General features: G+C 38.0%; 3 protein-coding genes and 2 non-coding genes across 7 annotated transcripts; 2 read left to right on the top strand and 3 right to left on the bottom strand.

Moving 5' to 3' along the window:
• Positions 1–42: 42 nt before the first annotated feature.
• On the top strand, positions 43–114 carry TRNAP-AGG (transfer RNA proline (anticodon AGG)). Its single transcript has one exon. It is a non-coding gene; the product is annotated as a tRNA-Pro (tRNA).
• A 488-nt stretch (positions 115–602) lies between these two features.
• TRNAP-UGG (transfer RNA proline (anticodon UGG)) lies at positions 603–674 on the bottom strand. The gene has a single exon. It is a non-coding gene; the product is annotated as a tRNA-Pro (tRNA).
• Positions 675–1,264: 590 nt separating this feature from the next.
• Positions 1,265–6,501, bottom strand: LOC137832337 (uncharacterized). Its single transcript, XM_068640440.1, has 3 exons — positions 6,314–6,501; positions 5,776–5,896; positions 1,265–4,606 (listed from the first exon to the last, which is right to left on the bottom strand). Exon 3 carries the CDS (start codon positions 4,421–4,423, stop codon positions 1,532–1,534), a length of 2,892 nt encoding a protein of 963 aa, XP_068496541.1. The 5' UTR covers positions 4,424–4,606; positions 5,776–5,896; positions 6,314–6,501; the 3' UTR covers positions 1,265–1,531.
• LOC137833564 (uncharacterized) lies at positions 4,505–10,782 on the bottom strand. Its single transcript, XM_068641906.1, has 5 exons — positions 10,202–10,782; positions 9,978–10,152; positions 8,845–9,039; positions 8,223–8,480; positions 4,505–4,606 (listed from the first exon to the last, which is right to left on the bottom strand). Exons 1-5 carry the CDS (start codon positions 10,780–10,782, stop codon positions 4,505–4,507), a joined length of 1,311 nt encoding a protein of 436 aa, XP_068498007.1.
• Positions 10,783–14,798: 4,016 nt separating this feature from the next.
• On the top strand, positions 14,799–23,363 carry LOC137832338 (serine/threonine-protein kinase RUNKEL). Of its 3 annotated transcripts, XR_011084558.1 has the most exons (12): positions 14,811–15,005; positions 15,114–15,203; positions 15,404–15,456; positions 15,728–15,803; positions 16,095–16,156; positions 16,254–16,332; positions 16,417–16,476; positions 16,613–18,271; positions 18,507–19,373; positions 20,542–21,663; positions 21,743–21,812; positions 22,066–23,363. XR_011084558.1 is itself a non-coding variant. In XM_068640442.1 (11 exons), exons 1-10 carry the CDS (start codon positions 14,958–14,960, stop codon positions 21,655–21,657), a joined length of 4,110 nt encoding a protein of 1,369 aa, XP_068496543.1. In that variant the 5' UTR covers positions 14,810–14,957; the 3' UTR covers positions 21,658–21,663; positions 21,743–21,866. The 3 variants fall into 3 exon arrangements, 2 of the variants coding, with proteins under 2 accessions (XP_068496542.1, XP_068496543.1); XM_068640442.1 differs by lacking the exon at positions 22,066–23,363 and having other exon boundaries at positions 14,810–15,005; positions 21,743–21,866; XM_068640441.1 differs by lacking the exon at positions 22,066–23,363 and having other exon boundaries at positions 14,799–15,005; positions 20,542–21,866.
• The last annotated feature ends 386 nt before the right edge of the window (positions 23,364–23,749 follow it).

Below are 23,749 nucleotides of genomic sequence, written 5' to 3' on the forward strand. Positions count from 1 at the left end.
ATCTATTTAATTAAATTATTTTAATTAAATTGTAAACAAAATGGGCATTTGGTCTAGTGGTATGATTCTCGCTTAGGGTGCGAGAGGTCCCGAGTTCAATTCTCGGAATGCCCCTATAATCGATACATTTTGTGCCATTATTATTATATATATTCTTCTTATTTTAATTATTGAACTATTTATATTTTAATACTTTACTTCAAAATATTGAAAATCGGTTAGTACAGCACTATTTACCCACCATGTATAAAAAAATGAATATTCCATAGTATATTGTTATAATTAATGAATTAAGGAAAATCAATCTCCAGCGGAAATCAAGAGAGAACTATATTTCTGCAAAACATATAATTTAGTATATGTATTTGTATTAGCTGGTAATGTTACACTTCAGAAATAAGTTTGAAATAAAACCAATGTTTTATTGTTAATGTATATTGTGATTATTATTTTTCAAAAGAATTACCTTATTTAAGAAATAAAAGCATTTTTAAGGTTAAATGAAATAGTTTTGATATTTTTTTTTAAACAACTTCATAAAAGCAATGTTTTTCCTAATATATTTTAATGTGTGCAACAAAAACAACCTAAAAATAAAAAAGGGGGCATTCCGAGAATCGAACTCGGGACCTCTCGCACCCAAAGCGAGAATCATACCACTAGACCAAATGCCCTCATTTAGAAGTTTTCATTCTTAATATTTATATAAATTATAATAATATAAGACAATTGTTATGACGTCATGTTAATATATAATTTATATAAAAGTTTAGTGGGGAGTAACTGTTAAAAATAAATGAGCATTGTAAATGTAATCCTCGTTGTGGTATAAATATAAATAATAAAAAGGGTCATGAATTGAAATCAAAATTGATACTGCATTTAGCCAATAAAAAAACTAAATTTACAAGTATTATAAAAATTGATTATTTTTAATATAAATGATCATCATTAAAGTCGCCCCCTACTTAAACCCTCAGTATGCATATATGCGAAGGAGACAAATTGGAAAACTTATGTAATTTTCATTATGAAAATGTGATAGCAATTTTGGTGCCTAAAATCTGGAAACTGGCAGGGTTAGTCCCCTCTGAGATTGGGAAGTCAGAATAGTGCAGATTCCATTGCTCTTGACCAAACATAACCAAACATAATGCAAGATACATTGCATACACCTGAATCCAAGGCACTCACATGCGGTTGCATAGGAACGCCAATCCCAACTCAAATTCTAACGGAAGATAAACAAAGCAAAGAATGCAAATGAGAACCAGCAATACCTCCTTACCTCGAGACAGCTGGAACAATATCTTAAGGTTGATGTCATATCAACTGTGATCATGCAGGAGCTACTACAACTGCATTGACACAGAAAGTATATTGTTTTTATCTAATGTAAATCTGAACAACTAGTAAAAAGAACTGAGTCCAAAAATGCCATTAGGACCGCAAATTTTGCTTCCCGGCAAAAGGGTTATACGTAAATACATTAAAACCTATTCATGTTCTGTTCAGGAGCCCTAGGATTGTATTATTTGCTGCTAAAATAATGAACGGGTAGTGCTCCCGGATCAAGCTCCCAGAAGCCTCTCAGACTGCCACCATGTTCTTCTGATAATTTAAAGGCAGGGATTTGGTGGGAGAACCTGAGCAACTCTTTCCAAAATATTTTCATGGTCCCAGCTGATCCTGCATTTGATCTGCCCTTAAAAACTGAATTATAACCACTTACCAACTCCAAGGGTAAAACATCCATCCACAAATCATTTTCTCCAACAACTTCCACTACGTCATACTCCAAATTTTCCAGATCAGAACGTTTTATTTTAGTCGTCCAATTCTTGTACAATGCCCAAATTTCGCCTTTCCTTGGAAAAATTTCATATTCCTTCTTCTTACTGTCAATAATAGCCTGCACCTGATGTGAAATAGAATAGGTGTCAGTATAAGTGCAGGGACTGGCACCCGTTTGGATTTTAAATCTGCCAATGGAAATAAGCATGTCTTTATCTTCCCATCTAACACTGTTCTCCGGTAGCCAGCAGTTAGTAAGATAAGTAACTTGCAACTCAACTTCTGGTCTAGTCCTAATCCTCTTAATCTGACCATAGTATTTTGGCAGTCCATCCTCATCCCCATAAAATGCCCAAATCTGACCAACCTGAAACTTTTCGATGGACCTCCAAGCATCAAAATTGTAGAACTCAGGATCTGGAATTTCAAAAGCATCTGCGGCTGAGGCTGAAGGATCACTACCAGTATAATCTACGGGATCCTTGTTCTCCTTTGAAGAATTGTTTCTTTCCACATTAAGCTTTGCAGTAGAGACATCTACCTTCCTAGCAAATTTCAACATATCTGAAGACCTTGTGCCATTCCCACTGGATGGACCATGACCAACATTTACATCCAAATCTCCAGGAACAGCAATTTCCTCCATATGCATTGGCAAGGATACAGGATCAAGTTCCCAAGACCCTACAGGAACACCAACTCTTTCCTGACCAGTCATTTTAAAAGATGGAACCCTGTGAGAGAATCTGAATAACTCGGCTGATGGAATTTGAATTGTATGCTTGCCTCCATCCATTTTAGTGAAGAGAGACACAAAACCTTTCAACTTAGCCAAGTACGCAACAACTACTCCCACACCTTCAATGTAATCTGATAAGATTTCGACAAATTCAAAATCATACTGCCGATGAGACTCCACATCCATATGCCATTTGATATCCCAATTTTTAAAGAGAGCCCAAATTTCTCCCTTTCTAGGATATACTTTATATGTCCCGCGGCCAATCTTTTCACAAACAATAAGATGAGAAAACATCAGTCGATCTTCAGTGTTTTCTGTATTACCAAGTCTATGTTTCCCACAAGCAACTGGCAATTGCTCATTTATCCAGTGGATTTCATCTTTCTCTTCTGCATCTGGTTCAAACCATGTTATCCTCAACTTGAATCCAGGAGAGAGAACTTTTCTGATTAAAGCATAGAATCGAGGCATACCATCTACAGTATCATAAACAGCCCAAATCTGCCCAGCAGCAAAAGACCCCTCTTTCTTGTCTTTGTCAAAGTCACTGAATTCTGCATCTGGATAAACAAAATTATCTGGTTGATTTGTTGATTTCGAGAGTGAATGCTCTGAAGTTTTGTCTGTCTTTGAGATACCCACTGCCTCTTTTTCCCTCACCTCCTTAAGCTCCTCTTTTATATTTAAAACGCTCTCTTTAGGATAAAAGCTCTGCTTCTGCTTTACCTGCCGCTGATCTTTCTTATCAGCAGCCAAACCATTCTGTTCATTAATTTTGGCTGCCCCTCCATGCTCCACTTCACCAGCACCAGATGGAGATTCAGTCCCTTCATCATCACTCACATTTTCCTTGTAGGAAACCTGATGCTTTTGCCGCGTAGATCTACGTGGATTCTCTTCTCTGTGGGTAGAAAAACCATCATTGTCATAATGAATAACCTCTTCAGATTCAGAATCAGTACTCCCCACAGATTCAGAACTTTCACTGAATTCAGCTGCCCGCTTTCTTCTTCTATTTCCACGTGGCTTCACAGGGTCATCCACAGTATGACCTTTGTTTTCATGTGATTCAATATTTGATCTGCGGGTATCAAAATTACCTTGAGATCCAACACCAACATTGAAAGTGCCATGATTCTGACTATAGTTCTGCACACCAAAAGCTTGCTGACTTGAATTAGTTGCTGGTACTCTACCTTGCATAGTAACATCATATGCAATGAAGGGCCTATTGCAATGTTGACAGCGAAGAGATCTGTTTAAAACTTCCCTATAATACTCATATCTAACAGAACAAAATGTGCACATAGTCCAAAAAGTAGGGCGGCCACCATTAGGCCCCTGTTGAGATGTCTGCCCAGACTGTTGTTGCTGATGGGGATTTAAGTTTGTAAAATTGGGCCTAACACTGGTTTGCATCACAGGATTAAAATTCATCTGAACATTCTGCTGATGATGAGATTGCACGGTAGTTCTGTTCATTGGAACCCTGCGCAGATTCATGTCAAGCCTAGATCGTTTTTCTCCATCCAGAAGAACTCTTTGAGCTTCCCCAATCAGCTTAAACGCAGCTTCTGCGCCAGCAAACTTGTTTTTGTCAGGATGAAGTTGGAGGGCGAACTTCCTATATTGCTTCCTGATGGTTGTATCATCAGCCATCAGCTCAATTTGAAGAATTTTATACCAGTCCATCTCATTGCCAAACAATTTCTGCTCAGCAAAGCAATGCACATCACAGACAATAAGCATTTGATTAATATTCTCCAGATCAGGATATAGCTGCTGAGCCTTAAGAGCAAATTTTCGAGCCCCATTAAAATCTTTGTTTTGCATTCTCCGTTCAGCAATTTCCTTGGCCCTTACGGCCTCTTCTTTATTGCACTCCATCAAAAATCCAGATTTCAAAACCTAAAAGTGAGTGCTATGACCAAGCACACTGACAACCAGTCTACATTTAATTTGTAACTGCTATGAGAACAGACTACCGAGATGCAAATGCAAATTGTGAACAAATCTTCCAAGACCCCACCAATCACCAAAAAGATTACAGTCTGCACATTCAGATTGACCCTGCAAATATTGTATAACATGCAATTATAAGATCCCATGTAAAAAATCTTAAAAATGGAGTTGTTGATATCACAAACAAATTTCTAAACATAAAATCAATGCCTCGGTAGATGAACCAGATCTTTCAATTTGTTAGGAAATCAGTACTAGAAACACTATACTGTCCACGACAAAGTTTTCAGATCACCATAGTTTTATGTGCGTGAACTTGTCACATAAAAGAAACAGGATAACTAAGGAAAAAAGGTATAAGCAAAGATAAGGTGCTTTCTTCAAATTTTTCTCCCACTCTTTTTGTTTAGCTTTCTCTTTTATTATTTTTTGACCAGGCAGGATATGCATAAATTACATACAACCAAAAGAAGTGTTAAAAAGACAGCTGTAAAAATGCTTCCATGATTTCATCCACCCAGGGTAGGTTCTGCTAATCAAAATACTAAGCTTGAAGTCTGATTCTCAATTTCTCACAGCCAACAAAGATAGTTTTATAAAACAATTTACAATCAACAATCAAATTCCCACTAGTTTTGAAAATTCCCACTGATCAACAATCAAATTCTCATCTAAAATCTACTTTTGAAAATTCTTTCCGATACAAGTGTTTTGGAAAACATAAAAGAGAAACAACCATCATTTCCTATTTATTTCAAATGCTCTGTTCAAAGGACAGACTTTTGGAAGTAGAAATGCGTTCAAGGGTCAAATAAATTTAAGAAAACAGTAAATAAACAAGGCCCAAGCCTTCACAAAGGCTCTAGAACAAAATCGACACGGAACGGATATGACAAATACATAGATGAAGATACAACAAGTTTACGAAGAGTCCACAAATGTACAATAATATGAACAAATTTATAAGAAACGACAAATTTTAATAAATACAGAATATAACGGAACTATAAACAATAAAATTAGTATAAACTATAAAATTAACTTTAAAACAAAATAAATCTAAATAGAAAATCAATATTTTAAAAGTTATCATACATTATGCATAAAAAATCATTATAACATAATAAAATTGTACTTATTTTTCAAATTATCATGATATTTGCATTTATTTTGACCAGAGAATTTTTTTAGAAATGTAAAATGCAATTAGGAGTATTTGAAGTGCCAGGCAACAAGCTTGAAGTAAATGTACTTTGTTGCGTAGGGTTGCAGCATACCTGGTTCGAATGGGGTTGGTGTAGCACTCCCCCACGCTAAACTTCCACCGAGGAACAAAAAATCTTGCTGTTCAAATACAACATAAAAAACTAGCCCGACAAATGCTAACCATTTATAAACCTGCGCCAACACAAATCAGAAAATAAATTAACATAAACAAAACCCTGATATTCGAACGAGATTACTGTGCCATAGGCCGCCACAAACAGAAGCAACATTCTAACGCCAAAGGAAGGAGACAGGAAAAACCCTAATCTACTCCAAAGCTAACAACCAAAAACACAGAATTAAGAAATCATTTTTCCAAAACAAAAATCAGGGAAACTTTAACAAACCCTTCCCAGAAAGAAAAAAAAAAACCTTTACAATAAATGGAGGCACTCATTGCTTTTTAAGTCGTGGGGGAATAAGTTAATGCACTCAACAATCTTGAATATGCATATGGGGCAGAAATGATTAAATCCCTATAGTGGAAAAACCATGAAAATTCAAAGGAAAAAAAAAAAGGGTTTTAGAGATGAAGCAGTGTGCACTAACCTGTAGAGTAATTGAGAGTTGAGAGATGAGAGCAGAGATGCCGCACCAAAATAAGGAGCAAACTTCAAAAACCTGCTCTTAGTGGAACCCCGAACTAATATTATGATTATTTATTCTTAGGATTGCATTCTTCTCATACTGCCCCTTCAGTTTTTAATTTCCAAGGTTGTTTCCTCTGTAATTTACTTAATGTGCAGGGGGTCTCTCCATTCTTGTTTGACCCAGGGAGATGGTTGATCCAACGGTTCACAAATCTCTTTGCTTAGGGACATCTTGGTACATTCACATACATATATTTTTCATCTCATTTGGTACATAATACTTCACACAATATTTGTATGAATTATATGGGAAACATGTGCTTTAAAATTTACTGTTGAAAATTTAAATAATTAATCTAAAACTTAAAAAAAGTGGCAATGTGTTTATTGTATATACCGATATATAAAAAGAATTTTTCATTATAATTGTATTTTGTTATAGACAAATTTGTTTCTATTTTATTCTTATATCAATATTTTATTTTATTGTTTTATTTTGATTATTTCGTTATTTTATAATTACTTAAATTAAAAATAATAATAATAAATTTGAAACAAATTGTTTGACGTACATTACATTTATTTGAAAAGAATTAGTTAATTAAAACTTTCAATTGAAATGTGGTTTGATGCATAATTACTTTAACTCGCTCAGTTACAATGCAAAAGAAATAAAACTTTGAGAGAAGTGTGAGAAAAAGTGATTCAAACGGAAAAAGAAAAACATCAAAAAATGAATATATATCCCACAAAAAAAAATGTACTCATTGCTTTTTTTTCATTCTCGCTCATACAACAAGTGCAGGAAGAAGATAGGGCTGAATATCCCAATTTGTTACTTAAATATAAAGCATATTTAGATTTTTGCAAAGGTACATATTTATTTTGATGTGGGCGTTAACAGAAAAAATGGATGTGTACCCAATAGGAGAACAGATAAGAGATTAGAAAATAAATATTTTCTTAGACTTTGTTACTCAAGTTTCTCATCTTATTTTTTTTTTTTTTCTTCGTTATTCTATTCATTTTTTTACTTTTATATACTAGTTACAATCAAGATTAGTGATTTGTAAATCTCGTTTATTGTGTTGTAAATTTAAATTTGTTTAATATATTTTTGACTGTAACTTATTATTAAATTGTATGTTGAAACTCATAGCTCATGAGAGAAAATGTTTTTATCTTATATATTTACATTATTTCCATTTATCATTTTTTGTTGCAATCGATAACTAATTTATAATGAAATCTTATTCCTAACCAGACTTATAACAATATTTAATTCAAATCTTCGGCAAATTATTTAAACAGAATAATTATGATATAAATATTTTAACATATTTTTTTCTTATGTATTTATTTATTAAATAAATAAAATATAAAATTATAATGCACCAGATAACAGATAGCAATTAGCAGGTAACAAATAAAAGTAGCATGTAACAGATAAAAAGGTAGCAGATAATAGGTAGCTGGTAACAGGTAGCCGGTAACAGGTAACTGGTACCAGGTAGCAAATAGCAGGTAACAAGTAACAGGTAGCAAATAGCAGGTAACAAGTAACAGGTAGCAGGTAACATGTAGCATGTAGCAAGTAACAAGTAGCAGGTAGTAGGTAGCAGGTAGCAGGTAGAAGGTAGCAGGAAACAGGTAGCAGAGGTAGCAGGTAGCAGGTAACATGTAGCATGTAGCAGGTAACAGGTAGCAGGTAGTAGGTAACAGGTAGAAGGTAGCAGGTAGCAGGTAGCAGATAGCAGGTAGCAGGTAGCAGGAAACAGGTAACAGGTAGCAGGAAACAGGTAACAGGTAGCAGAGGTAGCAGGTAGCAGGTAACATGTAACAAGTAGCAGTTAGCAGGTAACACGTACCAGGTAGGAGGTAGCAAGTAGCAGGTATAAGGTAGCAGGTAGCAGGTATAAGGTAGCAGGTATAAGGTAGCAGGTAACAGGTAGCAGGTAACAAGCAGCGGTAACGGGTAGGAGGTAGCGGGTAACGGGTAACAGGTACCAGGTAGCAGATAACAGGTAGCATGTAGCATGTAGCATGTAGCAGGTAGCAGGTAACAGGTAGCAGGTAACAAGTAACGGGTAACAAGTAACAAGTAACAAGTAACAAGTAGCAGGTAACTGGTAGCAGGTAGGAGATAGCAGGTAACAAGTAGCAGGTAGCAGGTAGCAGGTAACAGGTAGCAGGTAGAAGGTAACATGTAACAGGTAGCAAGTAGCAGGTAACAGGTAGCAGTTAGCAGGTAACAGTTAGCAGGTAGGAGGTAACAGATAGGAGGTAACAGGTAGCAGGTATGTGGTAGCAAGTAGCAGGTAACAGGTAGCAGGTAACAGATAGTTGGTAACAGTTAACAAGTAGCAGGTAACAGGTAGGCGGTAGTAGATAGTAGGTAGCAGGTAGTAGGTAACAAGTAACAGGTAACAAGTATCATGTAACAGGTAGAAGGTAGAAGGTAGCAGGTATCAGGAAGTAGGTATCAGGTACCAGGTAACATGTACCAGGTAACATGTAACAAGTAACAGGTAACATGTAGCAAGTAGCAGGTAGCAGGTAGCAGGTAGCAGGTAGCAAGTAGCAGGTAGCAAGTAGCAGGTAGCAGGTAGCAAGTAGCAGGTAACAGGTATCAGGTAGTAGGTAAAAGGTAGCAGGTAACAGGTAGAAGGTAGCAGGTACCAGGTACTAGGTAACATGTAACAAGTAGCAGGTAACAGGTAGCAGGTTGCAGGTTGCAGGTAGCAGGTAGCAGGTAGCAGGTAGCATGTAGCAGGTTGCAGGTAGCAGGTAGCAGGTAGCAGGTAACGGGTAACAAATAACAGATAACAAGTAACAAGTCAAGTAGCATGTAAAGTGGCAAGTAACAGGTAGCATGTAAAAGGTAGCAGATTAAAGGTAGCAGATAACGAGTAACAGGTAACAAGTATCAGGTAACAAGTATCAGGTAACAGGTAGAAGGTAGAAGGTAGCAGGTATCAGGAAGTAGGTATCAGGTACCAGGTAACATGTACCAGGTAACATGTAACAAGTAGCAGGTAGCATGTAGCATGTACCAGGTAGCAGGTAACAAGTAACAGGTAACAAGTATCAGGTAACAGGTAGAAGGTAGAAGGTAGCAGGTATCAGGAAGTAGGTATCAGGTACCAGGTAACATGTACCAGGTAACATGTAACAAGTAGCAGGTAGCATGTAGCATGTAACATGTAGCAAGTAGCAGGTAGCAAGTAGCAGGTAGCAGGTAGCAAGTAGCAGGTAGCAGGTAGCAGGTAGCAGGTAGCAGGTAACAGGTAGCAGGTAACAGGTAGCAGGTAGCAGGTAACAGGTAACAGGTAACAGGTAACAGGTAACAACAGGTAACAGGTAACAGGTAACAGGTAACAGGTAACAGGTAACAGGTAACAGGTAACAGGTAGCAGGTAGCAGGTAACAGGTAGCAGGTAGCAGGTAGCAGGTAACAGGTAGCAGGTAACAGGTAGCAAGTATCAGATAGCAGGTAACAAGTAACGAGTAACATGTAACAAGTAGCATGCAACAGCTAGCAGGTAGCACGTAACTGGTAGTAGATAACAGGTAGCACGTAACAAGTAGCAGGTAGCATGTAGCAGGTAGCAGGTAGCAAGTACCAGGTAGCAGGTACCAGGTAGCAGGTAACAGGTAGCAGGTAGCAGGTAGCAGGTAGCAGGTAGCAGGTAGCAGGTAGCAGGTAGCAGGTAACAGGTAGCAAGTATCAGATAGCAGGTAACAAGTAACGAGTAACATGTAACAGATAGCATGCAACAGCTAGCAGGTAGCACGTAGCTGGTAGTAGATAACAGGTAGTAGGTAACAGGTAACAAGTAACAGGTACAGGTAACTGATAGCAGGTAACAGGTAACATGTAGCAGGTAGCATGTAACATGTAGTAGGTAGCTGGTAGCAGTTGGCAAGTGGCAGGTGGCAGGTAACAGGTAGCAAGTAACAGATAACAGGTTGCAGGTAACAGATATCAAGTAGCAGGTAACAGGTAGCAGGTAACAGGTAGCAAGTAGCAGGTGACAGGTGGCAGGTGGCAGGTGACAGGTAGCAGGTAGCAGGTAGCAGGTAACAGGTAGCAGGTAACAGGTAGCAGGTAACAGGTAGCAGGTAACAGGTAGCAGGTAACAGGTAGCAGGTAACAGGTAACAGGTAGTAGGTAACAGGTAACAGGAGCATGAGCATGTAACAGGTAGCAGGTAACAGGTAACGGGTAACATGTAACAGGTAACATGTAACTGGTAGCAAGTAGCATGTAACAGGTAGCATATAACAGGTAACATGTAGCAGGTAACAGGTAGCAGGTGGCAAGTGGCAGGTAGCAGGTAACAAGTAGCAGGTAACAAATAACAGGTAACAGGTAACAGGTAGCAGGTAGGAGGTGGCAGGTGGCAGGTAACAGGTAACAGGTAACATTTAGCATGTAGGAGGTACCCGGTAGCAAGTAACAGGTAGCGGGTAACAGGTAGCGGGTATCAGGTAGCAGGTATCAGGTACCAGGTACTAGGTAACATGTAACAAGTAGCAGGTAACAGGTTGCAGGTAACAGGTAGCAGGTAGCAGGTAGCAGGTAACAGGTATCAGGTAGTAGGTAGCAGGTAGCAGGTAGCAGGTAGAAGGTAGCAGGTACCAGGTACTAGGTAACATGTAACAAGTAGCAGGTAACAGGTTGCAGGTTGCAGGTAACAGGTAGCATGTAGCATGTAGCATGTAGCATGTAGCAGGTAGCAGGTAGCAGGTAACATGTAACAAGTAGCAGGTAGCATGTAGCATGTAACATGTAGCAAGTAGCAGGTAGCAAGTAGCAGGTAGCAGGTAGCAAGTAGCAGGTAGCAGGTAGCAGGTAGCAGGTAGCAGGTAACAGGTAGCAGGTAGCAGGTAACAGGTAACAGGTAACAGGTAACAGGTAACAGGTAACAGGTAACAGGTAACAGGTAACAGGTAACAGGTAACAGGTAACAGGTAACAGGTAACAGGTAACAGGTAACAGGTAACAGGTAACAGGTAACAGGTAACAGGTAACAGGTAGCAGGTAGCAGGTAGCAGGTAGCAGGTAACAGGTAGCAGGTAACAGGTAGCAAGTATCAGATAGCAGGTAACAAGTAACGAGTAACATGTAACAAGTAGCATGCAACAGCTAGCAGGTAGCACGTAACTGGTAGTAGATAACAGGTAGCACGTAACAAGTAGCAGGTAGCATGTAGCAGGTAGCAGGTAGCAAGTACCAGGTAGCAGGTACCAGGTAGCAGGTAGCAGGTAGCAGGTAGCAGGTAGCAGGTAGCAGGTAGCAGGTAGCAGGTAGCAGGTAGCAGGTAGCAGGTAGCAGGTAGCAGGTAACAGGTAGCAAGTATCAGATAGCAGGTAACAAGTAACGAGTAACATGTAACAGATAGCATGCAACAGCTAGCAGGTAGCACGTAGCTGGTAGTAGATAACAGGTAGTAGGTAACAGGTAACAAGTAACAGGTACAGGTAACTGATAGCAGGTAACAGGTAACATGTAGCAGGTAGCATGTAACATGTAGTAGGTAGCTGGTAGCAGTTGGCAAGTGGCAGGTGGCAGGTAACAGGTAGCAAGTAACAGATAACAGGTTGCAGGTAACAGATATCAAGTAGCAGGTAACAGGTAGCAGGTAACAGGTAGCAAGTAGCAGGTGACAGGTGGCAGGTGGCAGGTGACAGGTAGCAGGTAGCAGGTAGCAGGTAACAGGTAGCAGGTAACAGGTAACAGGTAGCAGGTAACAGGTAGCAGGTAACAGGTAGCAGGTAACAGGTAGCAGGTAACAGGTAACAGGTAGTAGGTAACAGGTAACAGGAGCATGAGCATGTAACAGGTAGCAGGTAACAGGTAACGGGTAACATGTAACAGGTAACATGTAACTGGTAGCAAGTAGCATGTAACAGGTAGCATATAACAGGTAACATGTAGCAGGTAGCAGGTAACAGGTAGCAGGTGGCAAGTGGCAGGTAGCAGGTAACAAGTAGCAGGTAACAAATAACAGGTAACAGGTAACAGGTAGCAGGTAGGAGGTGGCAGGTGGCAGGTAACAGGTAACAGGTAACATTTAGCATGTAGGAGGTACCCGGTAGCAAGTAACAGGTAGCGGGTAACAGGTAGCGGGTATCAGGTAGCAGGTATCAGGTACCAGGTACTAGGTAACATGTAACAAGTAGCAGGTAACAGGTTGCAGGTAACAGGTAGCAGGTAGCAGGTAGCAGGTAACAGGTATCAGGTAGTAGGTAGCAGGTAGCAGGTAGCAGGTAGAAGGTAGCAGGTACCAGGTACTAGGTAACATGTAACAAGTAGCAGGTAACAGGTTGCAGGTTGCAGGTAACAGGTAGCATGTAGCATGTAGCATGTAGCATGTAGCAGGTAGCAGGTAGCAGGTAGCAGGTAGCAGGTAGCAGGTAGCAGGTAGCAGGTAGCAGGTAGCATGTAGCAGGTTGCAGGTAGCAGGTAGCAGGTAACGGGTAACAAATAACAGATAACAAGTAACAAGTCAAGTAGCATGTAAAGTGGCAAGTAACAGGTAGCATGTAAAAGGTAGCAGATTAAAGGTAGCAGATAACGGGTAATTGGTAGCAAGTGAAAAGTAACAGGTAATAGGTAGCGAATACAGGTAGAAGGGAGCAAGTAGCAAGTAACAGGGTAGGTAGCCGATAACAAATAACAGGTAACAGGTATAAGGTATCAGGTACCAAGTAACAGGTGGTACCAGGTACCAAGTAACAGGTGGTACCAGGTACCAAGTAACAGGTGGTACCAGGTACCAAGTAACATTAGCAGATAACAAATAACATGTAGCAGGTAGGGAATAAGTAACATGTAGCAAATGCAGGTAAAAGGTAGCAGTTAACCGATAATATGTAATAGGTACCAAATAAAAGGTACCAGATAAAAGGTAGTAACATGTAATAGGTAGCAGATAAAATGTAGCAAATAACAAGTAAGGGGTAATCGATATAAGCTAGCCAATAACAGGTAACGAGTAACGAGTAGCATGTAACATGTATCAAGTAAAATGTAGCATACAAGGTGATAAACAAAAAGTAGCAGGTAGCGGGTTGCAGAAAAAGGTAGCAAGTAACATGTAACATATAATAGGTAACGGGTAACAAGTACCAGGTAGCAGGTTGCAAGTAACAAATAATAGACAACAGATAACAGATTACAGACAACAGGTAACAAGTACCAGGTAGCAAGTACAGGTAACAAGTAACAAGTAACAGGTAACAGATAACATGTAACGGGTAACAAATAAAAGAGGTAACAGATAACATGTAACGGGTAGCAGGTAATAAGTATCAGGTAGCAAGTTGCAGGTACAAGTAATAGGTAACAAATAACAGATAACGGGTAACAGGTAGCAGGTAACAAGTACCAGGTAGCAAGTTGCAGGTACAAGTAATAGGTAACAAATAACAGATAACGGGTAACAGGTAGCAGGTAACAAGTACCAGGTAGCAGGTTGAAGGTACAAGTAATAAGTAATAGGTAATAGGTAATAGGTAACAAAAAAAAATGTAGCAAATAATAAGTAACAAGTAACAAATAACCAATAATCGATAACCGATAACAGGTAACAGTAACATATAATAAGTATCAGGTAGGTTGCAGGTACATGTAACAGTTAATATGTAACAATTAATATGTAAAAGGTAGCAAATAATAAGTAAAAGGTAGCAGATAACGGATAACAAATAACAGGTAGCAAGTAAAGTCAAGTAGCATGTAACAAGTAGCAAATAACAGGTAATAGGTAACAAATACAAGTAGAAGGGAGCATGTAGCAAGTAACAAGTTAAATAGCTGGTAGCAAGTAACAAGTTAAGTAACTGGTAGCAGATAACAAATAGCAAATAACAGGTAATACGTAGAAGATAACAGGTAACACGTAATAGTCACTACTATTTATGTCAACTAATACTTTTAATATCACAATAATACAAATATTTCTCACCAAACAAGTACAATTTACATAAATATAAAATTAGTTTTGTTTTCTTTTTCATTTTTAAATGGAAAGGGTTTTGATGGCATCATTTGCACACACGCATATCTGCGTTTATTTTATAAATTATATTTCATTTAGAATAACAAAAATAAAACATATAAAAAAAATTGTATATTAATTACAAGTTATTTTTCATTCTAATTCGGCTACACAATTTTTTTATATTTAAAATACTAAATTTGTAGGGTGTTAAAAAAAATAAAATTGAAGAAGAGTATCATCATTTCTCCTATCGCATGTCAGTTTGTGGATAAAATATATTATAATAATAGATAAAAATCTGTGTTTTCTAGTATTCCTCTAATATTTTTCTTTCCATTTCCCCGTAAACTAAGAGTGAAAATTTGGATCCAAACAAAGAATTCATTATATTATATTATTATTATATAATATAATGTCTATAAATTTGAATTGAATGTTTCTGAGTTAGACCTTCAGATAACATAACCCCCTAATTTTTGATTTTTGAAATCCCCCGCCCGTTGCCAAACAGTTTCTTTCTCTCTCTTTCTCTGTTTCACTCTCTCATGTTCCTCTTCACAACGTTTGAAATCTGCGACGAATAACCCTAGAAAGATGAACCAGTACCACATCTACGAAGCCATCGGTCGCGGCAGATACTCCGTAACGCAATCTCAATCCTCTCTCCTCCATTTTTTGCTTTATCTTTCAAGCTCTGATATGTGTTGTAACGCACGATCACTCTCTCTCTTTCTTTTTGAGTACTAGCAGACCGTTTACAAAGGCAGGAAGAAGAAGACTATCGAGTATTTCGCCATCAAGAGTGTCGATAAATCGCAGAAAACTAAGGTTCTTGAAGAGGTAGGCCATTCGATTTTGAAAAACTTATGCAGGCTAGTGCACAAGTGTAGTTCATTTAATACGATTTAACTTGTTTTCTCTTTAATTAATTGTTAATTATTGTTACTTGCATCTGTGATGTGATTTCTCGCATCGCACTATTTCTAGCAGATCTTGAGCTGTATTGTGCTTGTTGAATTAACAGCTTTCTCCTTTTGCAGGTCAGGATTCTTCACACGTTGGATCATATAAATGTGCTGAAGTTTCATGATTGGTAATGCTATTATTTCACAGAACATTTTGAAAGAATCCGAGAATTAGGAAATCCTATTAAGAAACTTTGCTCTGAAAGGAAAAAAAAGTTTCCATTGAAATTTTAGGAATCCTACTAGTAAGATTTATAGTCTGAATCATGAATACTGAAGTGATTATAAATTATTGTGTTAGACTCCCTTTTCTTGGGAATTGTCTCAAACACTTCTTTATTTTTCTTAATTACGGCTTTTAGGGGTTTTCTAAAGTGTGGTTCAATAATGGCTTTTTAGGTACGAAACTTCTGCTCACCTATGGTTGGTTTTGGAGTACTGCGTCGGAGGGGATCTGCTTTCCATATTACGACAGGTACACATTGTTTCTTTGCTTGTTGTTTGTTAGCCTGTGTATTGTACCTTCATTCATTCATTCATTTGAAGCTGGAAATCATACTTACTGTTAGGCATAGTTTTGTAAAATTCTCAAGTGATCGACTCCTCGTTTTTGCATGTTCTGATTCCCTCCCCACCCTCATCCTACTCTATACTGTTCATATCTAATATAATTATGCCGTTGTGAATTTTAATCTGTAGATCTTAGGAATTTTCGGGCTATGTTGTGCAAAATTAATTTGGTATTGACTACGTGGATGAATTGCAGGATAGTAAACTTCCCGAAGACTCTGTTCACGATCTTGCGTATGATCTAGTGAAAGCTTTGCAGTAGGTTCACTAGTCTTAGTTTTGTCTGTTTTCCTACTTTTAGGTTGTATTATTCTTATTCTTATTATATGAACTAAATCTGTGATATGATATACAGGTTTTTACATTCAAATGGAATAATTTATTGCGACCTGAAACCATCAAATATTCTACTTGATGAAAATGGATGCGCAAAGGTACCTGATGGGTTGGTTGAGTTGTTTTAGATTAGTTTAATCTAATTTGAAATGAAGTGTGCATTTTTTTCTTGATTGTTGCAGCTATGTGATTTTGGATTGGCTAGGAAGTTGAAAGATATATCAAAATCTCCTTCTTCCTCGGTATGCTTGAGTAACTCTTGCAGTTTCTGTCATCTTTACGCACAAATAGATGGATAATTACTTAAATTTATTTTTGCCACTTTCTCCGTGAATTAAATTATCTGTTAATATCTACTAAGTTTGTATACCTTTTTAGTTACCACGGGCAAAACGTGGAACACCCTCTTACATGGCTCCGGAGCTTTTTGAAGATGGTGGAGTTCATTCTTATGCTTCTGACTTCTGGGCACTAGGCTGTGTACTATATGAATGTTATGCTGGGCGGCCACCCTTTGTGGGAAGAGAATTCACTCAGCTTGTAAAATCCATCATCTCAGATCCGACTCCACCTCTCCCTGGTAATCCAAGTCGACCTTTTGTTAATTTAATTAATTCCCTGTTGGTAAAGAATCCAGCTGAAAGAATACAGTGGCCTGAGCTTTGTGGACATGCCTTTTGGACGACCAAACTTGCTCTGGTGTCTCTGCCTTCTCAACCTGCATTTGATGATATGATAGAGCTACATACTAAACCTTGCTTGTCAGAACGAAATGGAGATAAATCTTCTCATAACCGGACACCTCCCAAATATCGTGAAAAAGATGTCAAAGGGGTGTTGAAGAAGGACGAGAACTCTGTTTTAGGATCTAGAGGCACTGAGACACCAACAAGGGCAACACCAAATGGCCCTAGAACTCAGATAAAAGGATCAAGCAGAACAAATGAGGTAAAGCAGAAAGACCATTCCAATGTTAAGAAGGGTGTGAATCTATTGAGATTGTCAAGAATAGCGAAAACAAATTTACAGAGGGAAAATGAGAAAGAAAACTATCGACGCCCCTTGCCTAATAATTCTGAGAATGATTCTGAAGTTAAAATTGAGAACACTGACATGGAACTTGATTTTAATGAGAATACTGAAGATGATACACATGAAGAAACTGATGGCAATGAACAAACAACTTCTGTGCCCGATGAGAAGATAGATAATCATTTTCTGAATCAGGGACAAACAGAGGAGCTTGAAAATAATACACACCAGTTGGATACCCCATCTGCTGTTAACCCTCCAGTCTCAGATGATCCAAGGTCATTTGATCATGAATCAACTCCTGACCATCCTGACATATCTGGTATTTCTCCCAGTGTGAGCCCTCAGGTGAAAAAGCATAGAGCTAAAGAAGACACAGGATCTGGCCTTGACTCTGATTCTTCAAGGTTGTCTAACAACCTTTCCGAGGTTCTTTGGCATCCATCTGATCTCTCAGTCAGACCTGTAATGCCTAGCAGAAAAGTTGATAAAGTCTCAGAAGTCATTCCTTCACTCCCTTTTGAGGCATTGCAAGCGTCTGATTTTGTTAAGATGCCTAAAGAGCAATTGGAGGCAGTCCACAACCGAATATTAACCATTTTGAATGGAAATACCAGCATTGGAGAGAAACAAAATGTGATTAGGTATCTTGAGATGTTGAGCATTAATGCTGATGCAGCTAATATCTTGACCAATGGGCCAATTATGCTCATGCTTGTAAAATTGCTTCGGCAATCCAAGGCATCAGCTTTGCGTGTTCAACTTGCTTCACTGATTGGTCTGTTGATTAGGCACTCCACTTTTGTTGATGACAGTTTAGCTAATTCTGGAATTTTAGGTGCACTGACTGATGGCCTTAGAGACAGGCAGGAAAAAGTAAGGAGGTTTTCCATGGCCGCTTTGGGTGAGTTGCTATTTTATATATCCACTCAAAATGCAGACTGCAGGGACAACAATCAACTTGAATCTCCATCAAAGGACAACAGGGCAACATATGGCTGGCAGGTTAGTTTCCAAGCTTGTTGCTTACTATGTTTGTTGTTCATCTGTCTGGTCCATTTAAAGCTTGACATACCTATTACTGGTATACAAAGTTTTAAAATTTCCTAATAAAGTTGTTGCCAGATGGTAATAATATACTTTGCGTCAATTTCGTGTTATCCTGTCAGCTGTTTTAACTTTGTTCGCCTGCTTTCTTGTGCACATTTTTCATGCTTAAATAATTTCCACTTTGCTGCAGGTTCCAAATTCGTTAATTTCACTTGTGTCATCAATGTTGAGGAAGGGCGAGGATGATATAACTCAATTGTATGCATTGAGAACAATAGAGAATATTTGCAGTCAAGGAGGGTTCTGGGTGGGGCGATTGACCAGTCAAGATGTTTTTAGTAATCTCTGTTATATCTATAGGGCGGCAGGGAAACAAGAGAGTATGAGGCTCACTGCAGGATCATGCTTGGTGCGCCTTGTTCGTTTTAATCCTACTAGCATTCAGTCTGTTGTTGAGAAACTCTCATTCAAGGACCTAGCTTCTGCTCTTGTAAAGGGCAGTCCACGAGAGCAGCAAATCAGCTTAAATCTTCTTAACATAGCAATGCTTGGAAGTCACTTGTTCACAAATATTGGAAGATACCTTGTACAACTTGCCGAGGATAAAAATCTGATCCCAAGTCTTTTGTCTCTTGTTGAGCAAGGTAGTGAAGTTTTAAGAGGAAAGGCACTAGTTTTTGTGGCTCTCCTCTGTAAGCATGGCAGGAGGTGGCTTCCACACTTCTTTTGTAGTCAAAAGTTGCTTTCTGTGGTGGATAGACTGGGAAAAGAGAAAGATTCCTATGTGAGACAGTGTTTGGATGCATTTGTGCATATTGTGGCATCCAGTATTCCAGGTTTATTGGATATAATAACAGGGGAGGTCCAGCAAATGATGGGAGGAAGGCGCCATGGACACATCTCTGCCCTTACCAGCAGATCTTCAAAAGCCAACATTCATTTGTTTCCTGTTGTCCTTCATCTTCTTGGAACTTCAACTTTTAAGCACAAAGTCGTGACACCACAAGTCGTACTTCAATTGGCGAATCTAATTAAACTCGTCGAGACACCATTTCAGGTACGTGACTCACCCATTGTATATTTCCTTTTCTGAGAAATGGTAAAACCATCTCTATACATTACAAACAAGTTTTCTTTTTAATTGAGTTGGTTTTGCGTAATTAAATGAGTCTCATGCCCTATTTATGGTGTCTTATTTTTTTTAGAGAATTACACCTATGTTTCACATAATAATTTAAAAGGTGTTAATAGAATATTCTTTAGCATTTGTTTTTACTTTTATTTGTATGATTTCATGAATTTTAAATATAAACGTTGTTCTGAGATATAGTCGTCCGATACTTGAATTTTTAAAAACACGAGATTGCTTTTTGATAGCTGAAAATATAAAAAGTTTAAGGCCAATTGTTTATTTTTTATAAAGAGTATTTTTTAATTAAATTTTTTCCAAAAGTTTCATGAAAATTATTTTAGCATGTTAAAAGTCAGAAACGTTATTTTCATAAGTCTAAGCAATTATTTGTTTTCAATGAATAATTAACAAATGGAATACTACATTCGATACATGAAAATGAGAAAATTGTGAATAATCGTATTTTCTTAGTTGAACGATATTTGTTTTCATTGAGTGGGGGTAATCGTCAGTTAAAGAAGTTTCATACCAGATTTACGAAGTTAAAGAAGATATTTGCGATTAATTATGTATTATTTAATCTTAAGCATTCGCATTGGGTATTAACAACAAAACGTTTTTTCTTTTTGCACTTGCGTGAAGTTAAGATGAAAGTTGGGAATGAATATTTATTCTCATACGCAGGTATTACTTTCAGTAAAGTTAGTTTTAATCCAGAATTTGTCTTTAGAAAAATTGTATGGCTCTTACTACCAATTACATCTCTTTTTCATTTCTTAAGATTAAACATTTCCTCTTAATGGTCTAGTCTTGACATTAATTTTCCCTTGATATAAAGTCTATATTTAATTTTAGGTATAAATTTTAAGATATTATTATTTTTAATATTTTTTCCGCTAAGCTTTAACTTAATTCAAATGAACTGTGGTGTTTGATTCATTTCCTACGTAATTTTCACACTGTCTGGCTACTTAATCTCTCTTAAAATGATGACCATTATTTCACTGATTTTACCATTGAATCATGCTGTTATTTGTTGGATGTTAAATTGTTTTTGATGTAATAATTGATATTTGATATTACTGTCTTTCAGGGAAGAGATGACTTCCAAATAACCCTTCTTCGAATTTTCGAGTCTCTCACAGAGGAATCTCCTATAATTCTTGGCAATGCTGACATTTTCATACGTGAAATCCTCCCTAGTTTGACAGTTCTCTACAAGGGTAACAAGGATGGTGACGCCAGGTTTTTGTGCCTTAAAATTCTTTTTGATGTGATGATCATTCTTTTGAGTGAACCAATTGACGAAGAGCAACGATTAAAGGATCTGAAATTCATATCAAATACCCGTTTTCTTCCTCTCTACCCAACCTTGATTGAAGATGAAGATCCTATTCCTATTTATGCCCAGAAGCTTCTTGTTATGCTGCTGGAGTTCAGTTTTATTGCAATTCCAGACATTCTACACATGAAGACAATTTCACAATGCTTTGAGTTCTTGCTTGGTGATCTCTCGAATGCAAATGTGAATAATGTTAAGCTGTGTCTTGCTCTAGCTTCTGCTCCTGATATGGAGTCCAAATTACTCTCTCATTTAAAGGTGGTTAGGAGGATTGGCAACTTACTTGAGTTTGTACACGCAAAGGGCATGGAAGATTTGCTGGAACCAACTCTTGGGTTGTGTAGGGCTTTTATAGCACGTTCAGTCTGTACAAAAGGCTTGAGCAGCACAACAGAACCAACTCTCTTAGGTGACTGTCCTCCCGAGTTGAGTGGTGGTGCTGTGGATCCCCAGCAATGCATAAAAGATATCGCTGACTTTGGAAGCAATTTTGGTGTCTTGCTAGAGTTGAGTGCCTCTGCAGAAACCAGTATTGCTGATATAGCTTCTGAATGTGTTGTTTTACTGTTCAAGGCTTCTCCTAGAGAAGCCACCACTGGTATACTAACCAATCTTCCCAAGGTCACTGTGATCCTAGAGAGCTGGAATAGAGGCATTCCTCACTTGATGGTGCAGCGAATGCTTCATTCTCTAGGTTATGCTTGCAAGCAATACTTACTGCATGCAATGATATTGTCAATATCTAAACCGGAGATTTCAAGAATTGAAGTTGTTGTTTCTGAACTCAAAAGTTCAGGTGTACCAGCCTTAGCTAAAACTGCTGCGCTAGCAGCCTTGGAATTGCAGCGGTTGCCTCGCTGCATTTGAATAATTGTAGGTATCATGTTATGCCATGTTCTTCTCATTAGAACCTGTAACTTTTCTAGTTCATTGCTTACCCTTTATATTTCAGGCGGCCTTGCTAAATTCCAGATAAAGTTGAGCGTGAATTCCACTCAGGCTCCACTGTATTTCTATGTAAAGTATGTGTACTCTGTATCTCTGAACATTAAAATATAACGAAATTTTTCATTGTATTTTTTCTTCTACAAATTGTTTAGATTAGAGTTTTCTCTCCGTTTTTTTTTATAAATATCCATGCAAGTTAAACACTAAAAGAAGTAAGTTGTGATTCCGATTCCTTTGTGATTTGTACCGTGGTAACGTATTGTACAAAAGTATAAAATTAAACACAAATGAAACTGCATGAATATGATTGAGATTCATATTTGATAGGTACCATGGCACACATACTTCCAAAGACAGAAGGACTGTCAGATGTGTTAGAAGGTTTATTTAAATAATGTTCAAGCGACAAAAAAAGGTCCAGCCCTGCCTCCTTTATAAAAATTACATCTATCATGCAACATAGTTTCATGGAGACAATACATCTCATTCGGTCATAGAAAACGCAATTTTTTTTGAATCATTATGGTTCTTTCTTTTTGTTTGCCGGGTATTTTTAAATCACCTTTGAAAGATGAGGCACTATGATTGTGAATTTCGTAAAGCACGACTACAGTCCGTTTTCGTGTTTGCTATAATTAACAAATTAGCTTTAAGGATCAACCCAAAATCAAGAGCTGTAATGCACCAAATGTCACGGGCTGAAAAGGATTCTCTTTCATCAAACGCATCACATGGAAACCTTTCTCAATCTTTGTCTCCCTCGGGGTAAAAAACCATATCCCCTATCATCATCCAATAGAAAGTTGCCACGTGGTACCCCATTTGTCCCACCTAGTCTTAGGTAGGAGGTGAGTGAGAGATGGGAACCTGCAGACTTAGGAGCCTGACGATTTAAAAGCCTTGCCATAATTATTCCCACTAAATGCCCACACATCTCCCTCTCCCTCAAAATTCCTTACACAATTATATCCATTTTCAGGCAGTGTCAGTTGGATTTTCTTCACCTTTCTGAATGGCATTACACAAAGTTTATCTAGCACTCATGATCATCTTGACTTTCATGCCCTCACCTCTGCATTCATCATATTCACAGCCTGTTCCAAAACTTCCCACACTCTCATCTTCACCGGCAACACTAACAGATCCTCCTCCATCTTCACTATCCCCTTTCCAAGAATTGTCCCCAGACATTGCTCCACTGTTGCCTTCTCCTGGTGGTTTGTTGCCAACTCCGACTGGCTCTGACATTCCCACTATTCCTTCCAATCCAAGCCCTCCAAACCCAGACGACGAAATAGCTCCTGGACCTCTTTCTGCTTTTTCACCATTTGGATCAATGCAGGCTTCCTCCAATGCCCCGAGAAGAATCATAGTTGGTAGTCTAGCCACAACTGTTTCTGCAGGTTTCGCAGTATACTGGTCTTTTCACTCTATGATAGTATGAGTGATTTTGATTTGGGATGTGCCAGGTTCCAATTGTTATAGGCTAGATTCCCTTTTCTTGTAAGTTAATTTTTCATTCTTACCTTGTAGTATATGAAAGGGTAATAAACCGTGGTTCTTCTTGATTGGCTTGAGAATAATTCCCCCAATAGTATCAAATTTTATTTCTTGATTCTACTGTTTATTTGGTGCAATAATTGAGGTTATCTTCTTTTTTTTTTTGTTTGATTTGTTTGTTTCTGTATTATGTTAAATGATCCTTTACCTTTCCAATCAGAGGCCCATGATTGAACTTTTTAAGAGCCTTTTTGTATTTCCAGCTTCACTAAATAGCTGGAACCCTCGTTCAGATTGAAGATGTAAGGTTGATTTGCCTTAGTCAGGTTTGCATGTAATAAATTTAGGTGGTGGCACATGGTTTCAGCAAGTGCCAATATTTTCCAAGTTGCAACTGAAGTGCACGTGGCAAACACCCAATCAGTAAGAATCCAGCGTTTTCTTATTGTTTTTCCTGCAATTATCGGTTGCATGCTGCCAAATTTAGTGGCAAATTTCAATAATAAAGTCA

The sequence above is a fragment of the Phaseolus vulgaris genome, chromosome 6, assembly GCF_000499845.2.
Source record: "Phaseolus vulgaris cultivar G19833 chromosome 6, P. vulgaris v2.0, whole genome shotgun sequence".
Lineage (NCBI taxonomy): Eukaryota > Viridiplantae > Streptophyta > Magnoliopsida > Fabales > Fabaceae > Phaseolus > Phaseolus vulgaris.

Excerpts from the sequence above, each read along its gene's own strand:
- LOC137832337 (XM_068640440.1), bottom strand. The coding sequence starts at position 4,423 with ATGGAGTGCAATAAAGAAGAGGCCGTAAGGGCCAAGGAAATTGCTGAA.
- LOC137833564 (XM_068641906.1), bottom strand. The coding sequence starts at position 10,782 with ATGTTACCTGTTACCTGTTACCTGCCACCTGCCACCTCCTACCTGCTA. Across the intron at positions 10,153-10,201 it reads TTACCTGCTATCAGTTACCT|CTACGTGCTACCTGCTAGCT; the intron begins GTACCTGTTACT and ends ATCTACTACCAG. Across the intron at positions 9,040-9,977 it reads TACCTGGTACCTGCTACCTG|TACCTGGTACCTGCTACCTT; the intron begins GTACTTGCTACC and ends CATGTTACCTAG.
- LOC137832338 (XM_068640441.1), top strand. The coding sequence starts at position 14,958 with ATGAACCAGTACCACATCTACGAAGCCATCGGTCGCGGCAGATACTCC. Across the intron at positions 15,457-15,727 it reads GTGCTGAAGTTTCATGATTG|GTACGAAACTTCTGCTCACC; the intron begins GTAATGCTATTA and ends ATGGCTTTTTAG. Across the intron at positions 18,272-18,506 it reads GGGCAACATATGGCTGGCAG|GTTCCAAATTCGTTAATTTC; the intron begins GTTAGTTTCCAA and ends ACTTTGCTGCAG.